At 34.9% G+C, this 11,167-nt stretch overlaps 1 protein-coding gene across 1 annotated transcript; it reads left to right on the top strand.

The window, feature by feature from the left end:
- Positions 1 to 481: 481 nt before the first annotated feature.
- On the top strand, positions 482 to 5,764 carry LOC134261138 (uncharacterized). The gene is made up of 7 exons (XM_062743596.1): positions 482 to 496; positions 869 to 927; positions 1,193 to 1,573; positions 1,851 to 2,006; positions 3,007 to 3,148; positions 4,600 to 4,782; positions 5,185 to 5,764. Exons 1-7 carry the CDS (start codon positions 482 to 484, stop codon positions 5,386 to 5,388), a joined length of 1,140 nt encoding a protein of 379 aa, XP_062599580.1. The 3' UTR covers positions 5,389 to 5,764.
- Positions 5,765 to 11,167: the final 5,403 nt, after the last annotated feature.

Below are 11,167 nucleotides of genomic sequence, written 5' to 3'. Positions count from 1 at the left end.
TTTTTAGGGATGGGTGGTATGCCTTTTCTTGGGGTGAGCCCAAGGTCACTTTTTACTTTGTTAAGTACATGTACTGTATATAAACTTTATAACTAGATGCAAATTCCATGGGGGTGGGGGTGGGGGGTGGGGGTTCCGGATGGGACCCCTCCCCCTCTAGATCCGCGCATGGATGTCATTTATCATGTTTATATGATATCAATCTCTACCCAGAGTTATCGTTTGCTTCGCTATAACACACTCTGGGAAGAGATTAATACGATATGTTAGAAAAAAAATTGTCAAATATAATCAACATGCACAGGCACCTGACGTTACTTATTTTCCTTTTAATAAAAAAATATACACATACCTACTGTAATAATAGGTACGTGTATATTTTTTTATTAAAAGAAAAATAAGTAACGTCAGGTGGTTATTAGGTATGTGTATATTTTTTTGTTAAAAGAAAAATAAGTAACGTCAGGTGCCTGTCGTCAACATGGTACGGATACATGTAGGTAGGCTTTGTAACTATTTAAAATTTTACTCCAATTGCTTTGAATACAATTAAATTTATTTTTTATTGAAACTTAAAAAAAATTATATCGATCACATAAATACGTCTAATTAAAGTCAGAATTTCTGAAAAACGTAAAGATTTTGCATTTCAACAGCAATCGGGATCGAGATTCCAAAAATTCTAACAACATATTCATTTCACTGGAAGAAGGAGTGATCATTTCACATTTGGTCATTCCTTCATCATCGGAACTAACGTGGAAAAGGGAGTGATCCTCAAGCTCACAGACTTACGAGAGTGACGACAGTTGCATCTAAAATTCCTCAGATTCATCTGATTCTTTTAACGAAACTCCATTTTATGTAGCACACCTGTAGTGCATTTAATAGGAACAATCTAGAGAGTTCCGAATGTAAACATGGCAGGTAATTTGAATCGCGAGAAAAACGTTGAGAAAATTAATTGGATTTTCGTATTTATATGGATTATTTTTTGGGATAAAAGGCATAAGCAATCTCAAGAAGGTTTGTTTTGATTATTTTGGTAGATATTCCCAGTTCAAGTCATTTTATATTCTTCAAAATCGTTTCGGAGCGGATCCGCTCCGATTTGCAACATTACAAGTATATGGGACGTATTCTAACTGTGGTGAGGGCCTGTACCGAGACACAGTTAGATTATTCTAACTAGAGTGAAATGTGCTAGGTTTTGTGAAGACCATGTTTCAGAATGGGATATTAGTAAATTAGAATCTTTTGGAATCATATATGACGACAAAGCAACAGAATTAGCCGATTTATATGAATCAGCCCTGAAAGACTTGTACTTGGTACTTGGTATCAAACATCTTGCTGAGCTGTGGACTAAACTCCTTAAGATAAAGGAAATTCTGGTGGAATCAACCATAAAGTGCATGCAGAGCTTAGATGTAGATGAAGAATTTTCTGATATTGATTCATTGAGTCCATTTGCTGTTGTAAAAGAAAGCGAAAAATGTCTACAAGCAATTGCAAAAATTAAAGATGAAATGTCGGCAAAAGGATCTCCTTCATCATTCGATAATCTCTCCTGGTATGAATTTAATCTCAGTGAGATGGGGTTAGAGACTAAAATTTTGGTCTGACATCTGACCAAAATTTTAGTCCCTACCCATTTCGCTGAGATTAATATGAAACATGATTTCATTACAGTCTTTCATTTTCACTTGGGAGGTGAAGAAATATATTGTTTATCACTGTAATGCAGTAAGTGGCAAGGCATGTATGTTTACTTCACTTTGTGTTGAATAAAGAAACAATTACAGATAAACATGACTAAATCTATGTAAAAGGATTTTTTATTTTTATAGGCACCTTTTTAGCTTTTGGCATACTGCTATTTTGGAGTATGTTGAGTATTACTCTGACCTAATTAGAGAATGGAGTTCCCATGGGAGACTTGGAGTGGAGGGGGAGTTCTGTCAGCTTCTGGTCTTCTTCAGCAGGCTATTCCTATTAAACCCAATGTGAGTGTGTGTTATGCTTGTAACAACTTTAAAGTTTTAAATTGGTGTTGGCAACGTGTACCTGGTTAACGTGTTATTTTGACTGTCGAAGGATGCAAATTTTGGTTAGTTAAACAGGTAAATAGTTACTCACATAAAAATACAGTAAAACTTGATCATAATGAAGTCACTGGGACCCATGAAATTACTTCTCTATATCCGTAATTCATTATATCCGTATTAAGGATAACTTCGCCATACAGTATCTGTGAATGCAATATCCGTGTTCGTACTAAATGAGTTTTGCTTTACATCTCATATAGTAAATAACTAAAAAATAAGATGTTCATTTGCATACCTGTCAACCAAATGTGATGCTGTGGGGTTCATGATTCAAATTCATAATTGAAATGTTAGGTCATAGCGCACAACAACATTTTTCAAGGTTGGAATAACGAAATGGTCCCCAATTTTTAGGCATCAATGCAAACACATGCATGTAGGTATATGTTATATTTTATTGCAGACTTAATTGAGTGGGGCCAGGATAGAAAACCAAAGTACAATATTGAAACTATATATAGGAAAAATTTTTTTCTCAAGAACCATTGGGCCAGAAAAGCTGAAAATTATGTGGAATCTTTCGAGGTTCTATAGATTCTAAGTTGTTTTAATTATGAACCCTGAGTGGCAGGATGTGACAATGGTAGGTATTATAATCAAGTAGCTCTGGTGAAGAACAGTGGGGCCATAGTAACTAAAGTGAACATCATTGTCCATGGACCTCTTGTCTTAACCATTTCACGTCCAATTAGTTTAATTTTGATGATTTTATCACAAGAGTAAAAATAAAGCAAATACATGTAATGTGCTTGTCACTATATATACACTGAATCTAAAATCATATTTATATGCAAGTATTTTATGACGCATGAATTTAGATTTTTATTTCTTATCTATCAAAACCCTAAAAGAAATAATAATTATTGAAATGAAATAATAATGAATTTAAATGTTGCAGGAGAGGAGATGCTTCGCCAGAAGTGAGAATGACTCTTGATGGAGTCGATACAACCAGTGTACCAGATCTAAGATACAAGTTACAGGGAGAGTGTACACATTTTAAAACTAATCCATCTCTGATGACAGCCACAGTTGGAGAGGTTAGTGGGAAATCTCTTAGTGGTATCTGTCACTGATAATAATTTTGAGTTATATTGTATACTGTAAATGTATTATGGTTAGCAGTCCTGTAATAAAACTTTATAGTTTCCCACATGGGGCAGTGCTTAGAGTGTCTGGTCTAGGTCATTGAGTACGGAGCTGATAATTAGGTAGCAGGTTCAAATCCACTGTGGGACGTGGAGACAGAGACCGTATAAATGTCCAGTGTCGCTGTAGACACTGGCATAAGAAAGAATTCCTTCATTGCTTGATAGCCCAGAGTGCCAAACAAATGGATAAATTTGCAGCCCTGAGCCCTCCACCAGCAAGTGGTGTCATCTCCATGAGTGAAAAATTCTTGAGAAGAACAATAAACAATAGACAAACAAACAACATTATACATATATTACATGGCTTCGAGGGCAGCATACCAGAATATTTGCCCCAAGGTGACAGGAAAGCCCTGGAGTGTTATGTCGCCTGATGCCGCAGGCAGAGGCTGTAACCGAGGGGCAAATATTCTGGTATTGCTGCCCGAGAATTAAGTCATGTAATATATGTTATATAACATTTTTAAGCATTGAACCCAAATTGATCATCGTACATATTTATTGAACGCTATGTACGTACATATATATGTAAGTTGAGTATAATTCCGAAATATCTCGTCCGGTTTCATGGCAGAATGTTTTCAGTCTGCTGGTCACACTTGCGTTGATAACCTTTGTTGTATTTAAAGAATTTTTCTCCTCGATTAAATGTTATCTAATTAATATTCCTCTGAATTCAAATAAACAAATCGCAGACGTTGTCTCGACTTTTTAACTTTCGCGGAACTGTTTACGTTTGCTTAGCAACTGCCTCTGTGAATTTCGCACCCGACGTAATTAATATGCAGAATGATTGCACGCGAGGGAACATAACTGTGTTCGGGAGGGCAACATAACTGTTTGGGGTGGAATATAACTGTATCCGGTGTGATTCGGCAGTTTTTCAGGGCATACGGATAAAAATGTTATATTTGTGATATAATGGGGAAACTTCTTCAAAAATGTTATATTTTAATATATTGTGTAAATTTATATTGACAGAGTTGCAGTCAGTATATCCAGTTAACAAATAGTGACAATAGCCAGTTAATTTTCTATTAGCAAAGAACGGAGATTAAAAAAGGGGTTAATTTTATGAAATTATTTATCAAGTTTCTATGCCTACATTTGATTTGATGTCAAAACTTGCAATTGGTTCAAGATTAAAAACATCATGGGAATGAGTCTGTAAATGTGAAACTAAGAATTTATTTTCAAGTGCAGGTTTTTGTATAATATGACTGTCTTCCTTTATTTTTATTACAAATACGTTACTATAGAGCTACAGTGCCATCATGGACTTCTAATGAATAATCAAATCTGTAGATTTTAAATTAATCATATTAAAAATGTAATTTCAGGTGAAGAAGTGGACTCTTGCACAGGATGAAAAGACTACCACAGGTTTCAATATCAGAAACATGAAGTTTACAGGCCAGTCTGTAGAGAGCTTGTTAGGAAGGCACGGGGGAGAGCTTCTCCTGGAATGGAAAAAGTCCTCTTTACAAGATACAAATTTAGGAATCATTTGTGTTAAGAATATGGTTAGTTGTTGTATTGATTTTATCACTGGAGGGGCTTAGTGTTCTTAATTGATTGTCGCTTGTCAGTCTGACACTTGTCCCTCTTTTATCAACTTCTGAACTTTCTATTTTGTTCATTTAATTCAACATGTTAAAAGGGTCATTTCCTCTTAAAAGGGGGGATAACTAAGAATATAGGATGGATGTCCTTCACGCATATATTAAAAAATCACAAACTGGGACAAAAAAAAACCTGAACAACAGCAAAAGCTTGAAAAGTCATGTTACTGGAAAAGCTGTTTTAAAAAAAAAAACTTCGATCATGCCAATGTATGAGACATACCAGAATCAGTTCATATAAAAAAAATTATTTTTCTCAATTCTTGTACAAGATATATAATATGGTTATATTCAACATTGCAGATCATTTTCACATGTTTGAAGTTGGACAGGGAGCATCTATCAAACTTAGCACATGGTCATCCCATGGAAGATGAGAAAAGTATCATCCACTACTCAAGGCCCTACAACTACTTAGTCAGAAAAGATCGAGAAGAAATTATGGATACTATGTTTCATCTTGGATTGCTCTGTAGAGTTAAAAATTTACACTTTCTTCAGGATTAGGCATTTTTGCATTGTTTTTTTTTATTAAAACCTTGAATACAGATCAAACATTGTCAATAAGTCAAATAACATGTTAATGAAAGACTTGCTACAGGTATTTCCAGAAGAAAAATGACCAGGACACTGAGGACAGAAAACTATAAATGATTGAGTTAAGACACCATTGTCTTCAGAATGGAACTAAATTCAAAAAAAAAAACTTGAAAAAAAAATGAAAGCAAAATACACATTTGTATTAGGTTTTAAAGCGATGAAACCTCAAGATGTGCAGTGCTAAGTCTAATATCTCCTAACCATTGTATCATTTTGTTTGTTGAAATGTTGAAATTGAATACATGTACTGTATTCTTTATTAAAAAAAGTAATGAATAAAAATGTGCAGAAGCACTTGTGTCTTGTTTAGGAAAACTGAGCAGACAGAGTCCATGCCAATGAAAGAGGATTCAATGTATATATATCTCTCAGTTGATCCTTTGCTCCTGGGCATTATGCTAATGACATAAGTACATAGTTATGAGGCTTTTAAGGCTGATGTTCATGAAACTTTGATAATTGTTGCATTTAAGGTCATTGAAAAACTTCCAGTGAAAAGTAGGTAACAGTGACCTACTTTTGAAGTTATTTGGCTGTATTTTAATAATGGATTCTATTTAGCTTAGAATCATCAAACTTTGTCAGTTGGTGCATTTTGGGTCCCCTGTAGACTGAAAAGTAGGTCACTGTGACTTACTTTTCAAGTTTTAGCTCTTCTGAGCCAAAGGCTCAAAGAGCTAATGCTGTGGCCATTTGTGCGGTGTGCATTAACTTTTTAGAATATTGTCCATAACTGAAGAACCCCTTGGCCAATCAATGTCAAATTTGTCACAGGGTATCCTTGGCCCAAGGGCTACCCTTTGTACTAAAATAAGGGTTGGGACCCTAAAACAAGGGGAGATAATCAGGAAAACAAAACCAAAAGTACTGGTTGCTAAAAAATCTTCTTCTCCAGAACCACTGGGCAGATTTTCACCAAACTTACATACAAGGATCAGGATATGTTGAAAATTAAAAATTTTTCAAGGCATGACCCTGGGGCAAAGGGCGTGGTCTCAAGGTCACTTCAAAGTTGACCTAAATTTACAAATAATAAAAACGTTTATATTTTGCTTACTATTAGGACTAGGATCATCAAATCTTGTCAGTTGATGCATCTCAGGACTTCACATCATGTTAACTCAAAAGTAGGTCACTGTGACCTACTTTTAAAATGTTGCGGGCCTTTTTTTTCAAATTGATTTGAAGGCATATTTTGGGCACTTTAAGGCCTATGATCATCAAACTTTGTCAGTTGATGCATCTTGGGTCCTTGAACAACGTCAGTTTAAAAGTAGGTCACCATGATCTACTTTTTGAACTTAATGACTAATTCTTTTTATAACATTTAATCCAATTATTTCAGACACTGAGAGGTTTAGAATCATTAAATCTTGTAAATTAATGCATCTTGGGACCTTAAAACATATTTATGAAAAAGTAGGTCAATGTGACCTACTTTTTGAAATTTGCAGGCATTTGTTTTCGAATTGTTTAAAAGGCATATTTTGATTACCATCAGACCTAGGATCATCAAACTTGGTCAGCAGATGCATCTTGTGACTTTGAAAAATGTCGACCAAAATATAGGTCATGATGACCTAGTTTCAACATTTTATGGCTATATTTTAGTATCTTAGGTATTCATTGGCTTAGAATCATCAAACTATGTGAGTTGATGCATCTTGGGTTTTCGGAGAGTAACAAACAAAAAGTAGGTCATGGTGACCTACTTTTAACATTTTATGGCTTTATTTAAGTATCTACGGTACTTATTGGCTTAGAATTATCAAACTTTGTAAGTTGATGCATCTTGGGTTTTCGGAGAGTGACGACCAAAAAGTAGGTCACTGTGACCTACTTTTGACATTTTATGGCTTTATTTTAGTACCTTTGGTACTTATTGGCTTAGAATCATCAAACTTTGTAATTTGATGCATTTTAGGTTTTCGGAGAAAGATGTCCAAAAAGTAGGTCATTGTGACCTTTTTTGACATTTTATGGCTATATTTACATATCTTAGGTATTTTATTGGCTTAGAATCATCAAACTTTGTGAGTTGATGCGTCTTAGGTTTTTGGAGAGTGACGACCAAAAAGTAGGTCACGGTGACCTACTTTTGACATTTTATGGCTTTATTTAAGTATCAACGGTCTTTATTTGCTTAGAATCATCAAACTTTGTAAGTTGATGCATCTTGGGTTTTTCCGAGAATGATGTCCAAAAAGTAGGTCACTATGACCTACTTTCGACATTTAATGGCAATATTTTAGTATCTTAGATATTTATTGGCTTAAAATCATCAAACTTTGTGAATTGATGCGTCTTAGGTTTTCAGAGAGTGACGACAAAAAAGTAAGTCACGGTGACCTTCTTTTGAATATCTCAGGTACTTATTGGCTTAGAATCATCAAACTTTGTCAGTTGATGTATCTTGGGTTTTCAAAGAATGTAGACAAAAAAGTAGGTCACACTGAGCTACTTTTAAATATCTCAAATACCAATTGGCTTAGAATCTTCAATCTTTGTTTATTAATGCATCTTGAGTCCTCAAAAAACTTCAATCTTAATATAGGTCAATGTGATGTACTTATTGGTTTTTTATAGCTTTATTATTAAAAATATTTTCAGTCCTAATTGACTAAGAATCATCAAACTTAGTCAGTTGATGCAACTTGGGTCATAGGATACTTAAGGTTAGAGGATTCAAATAGAAGTGATAGGTTGTACAATTTTTCAGAAGAGCGATTCAACGCCCTTGGGCCTCTTGTTATGGCTATAATGAAATATTTCAGGTATTATTTGGCCTAGAATCATTAAACTCTGTAAGTTGATGCATCTTGCCTCCACAGAGTAGGTCAATTGAAGAGTAGGTCACTGTGACTTACATGTAAAAAAAAATAAGGCTTTGTTTAAAACCACTAAAATAAGTCGATAATACTGCTTCTCAGTATCCATCTACAAAGAGCTGAAACCCTGTGTCCGCTAAAATAAATTACGCCAAAAATAATGGCATACTTTGAGCAGGCAAAACGCCAAATTTTACACCCGCCAAGAAAACCGGCTATACGGTAAGTTACAATGATAAAAAAAGAAAATTGTATAAAATAAAAATAAATAAATATATATAGTCCACTTTTTCCTTTTATTGCCATATATTTACCATTAATATAAGAAATACAATTTTTAAACTGACAGATATTAATTTGTTTCTCAATTCACAGCAATCTGTGATTTCAGATATTGTACTTAAAACAATCCATTTCTATCAACTAAATCCATGAGTAAAAGCTATGATCCTTTAACCTTTGATCTAGTAATAGGTTGAAGTCAACATATTAATCCATGACCTATGATAAACATGATGCATGGTGCACTGTACTCTCCATTGCTACATGTAATTGGCTATTTGACACACCAGTTTACATTCTATGAATTTCTATCCTTTGTACCAGGGGTATATTTCAACAGTGAGGGAAAACTGCTTAAATCTCAGAGGCTAATTATGTAGCATCAAAATGCCATTCCTTACTAAATGTCCAAGCTTATTTGGGAATTGTTCTAATGACCTTGACCTCTGTACCTCAAAATGAAGAGGGGACTTCCTTTAGCAAAGAGCATTTTATTTCAAAAGCTCAAAAGCTTCTTGGAAAGTATTACAGAGTGAAGACAGAAATACAGACAGACCCTAATTAATATTTCCGAACTTTCAGTGAAAATGGAGGACAACAACTTTAAATGTGAACCTCAAATTTCATTAAAATAAATTTTGAAAATGTGTACTGAAATTTTCTCTTACTATCTTGACCTTTCAATAAACTTTATGACTTCTAACAAAAGCTTTCAAAGGTCCCAATCATGTACATTGTATTATAAAGGATACAAGGATATACCTCCAACAAAACAAGTTAAACTTGAGATAATTTTACGTTAGAACAGTGAACGATATGATGACATTTATGTAACCTTGATAAATAATATTACAGTGTTTGTACTCATTTAGCATCTACAGGAATCTGTAAGATTGTAAAATTGATTTAAAAACAGCAAAGTTGAAAAGAAAAAAAATCAAGTTAAAAAAATTGTATTACTTTAAGACACAGAACAAGTTTTTGTACACCTACAAATAAAATTCCTTTTCATATACATTTTACTTTCCTTTGAGAATCGTTTTTTCACATAATGGTATGTACATCTGATGTACATTACGCTTGTGGCGGTTCAGGGCACCCAGACTACCAAACACTCCGTTACAGACTTGACATTTTTGAGTGTCGGGCCTCTCGTGTACCTTCCTGTGTATCAGCAAGTAACTTTTCTTAGAGAACACCCTGACACACAGACCACACTCGTGCACAGAACTCCTGTCAGGGAAGCGCGTTAGTGTCCCCGAGTTTTTAATTTCTTTCACAGTGTGGGCTCTTATATGGCCCCACATATTTGAACTTTGTTTGAAAAGCCTACCACAGATGTGGCAAAGGAAAGACCTTCTTGATTTTTCCGGCGCCTTTGTGTGAGTTTTCATGTGCTTTCTCAACCTTGTTGGTAGTTTGAACATTATTCCACACACAAAGCAAAATCTCTTGTGCTTCAAGTCCTGAAATGTTGTTTGATGATGGTCCAACCATTTTTTGTACCTAAATTTCTTCTCGCAGACAGCACACTTGAAAGATTCAGATTGATTCCCAGGATTCATAGCGTGCAGAGTTTTTTCTTTGAACAGGATTTCCTTTTATGCATTTTGGGATCTTTTTACTTGTGGAGAACAAATCGGTAATGTTTATCAAGGTCCAGGTGACAACCATCACAATGAAGATCTGGGTTGTAATGTAATTGACTATGAATATCAAGCTGATGACAATAAGTGAACTTTTTACTACAAAACTTACAAGAAAAGCCGTTTTGCGTCTGCGTGACCCTTTATGTGGAGCCTAAGATTTCAGTTCTGACTAAATGTCTTCCTGCAGATAATGCAGGTCTTTTCTGTGCTAGACACATGACTATTTATATGTGATGTCAAGTGAATTGACTTAATGAATGTCTGTGAACAAATCTGACATCTGTAGACTTTCTGGGCCCTCCTACGTTTCAACAGAGTTAATTTAAGCTTAGCGCGCTCTTCACATTTTGTGCACATAAAGCTGACACTCTTTTTCTCCCCATTTTCCTTGCTTTGGAGCTTCACATTTCCTTTGTGATCTAAAACTTTCTTTGCTTGCATTGACAAACACTCATTAGGCTCATAAATCTTGCCCTGTATTACGTTGTTTACCCTTTTATTTCCTGCTTGAATGACCAATTTCTTACACACAGTACACCTCCTGAGCTTGCTTTTATTCTGTTTCTTTAAAGCCTTTAGACTCTTCTGATATTCGCTAAACTTTTTCGATTCCATCTTACGTATTTTTGCTCGTTCCAGCACGCGCTGCTTTCTTTTTTCATGATTCTCCAGGTGCTTCTGTAAATAAAACTGACGACTGTAAATCTTTGAACATACATTGCACAGGAACATTTCTGGTCCGGATACTCTGTGAACTTCTTTCAAGTGTTCTTTAAATGGTTGCAATTCCTCAAACTCCTTTTTACATAAAATGCAAAATAAAATCATTTTTCTGCTGGTGGAAGGTTGTCCATCTAAGTGCATGCAATTAAGGTTTCTGTCCCAAAATGTGAAATCCTTACCGCATGTATTACTGTAGCGCCGTCG

This window comes from Saccostrea cucullata, unplaced genomic scaffold, assembly GCF_032062105.1.
Source record: "Saccostrea cucullata isolate Sc308-1 unplaced genomic scaffold, CSIRO_AGI_Scuc_v1 ctg1122, whole genome shotgun sequence".
NCBI lineage: Eukaryota > Metazoa > Mollusca > Bivalvia > Ostreida > Ostreidae > Saccostrea > Saccostrea cuccullata.
The sequence above is the reverse complement of the archived record's forward strand: the minus strand, read 5'-3'. Positions and strand labels throughout refer to the sequence as shown.

Coding starts and splice junctions, on each gene's coding strand:
- LOC134261138 (XM_062743596.1), top strand. Junction 2,007..3,006: donor CTATTCCTATTAAACCCAAT/GTGAGTGTGTGT, acceptor TAAATGTTGCAG/GAGAGGAGATGCTTCGCCAG. Junction 4,783..5,184: donor TCATTTGTGTTAAGAATATG/GTTAGTTGTTGT, acceptor TCAACATTGCAG/ATCATTTTCACATGTTTGAA.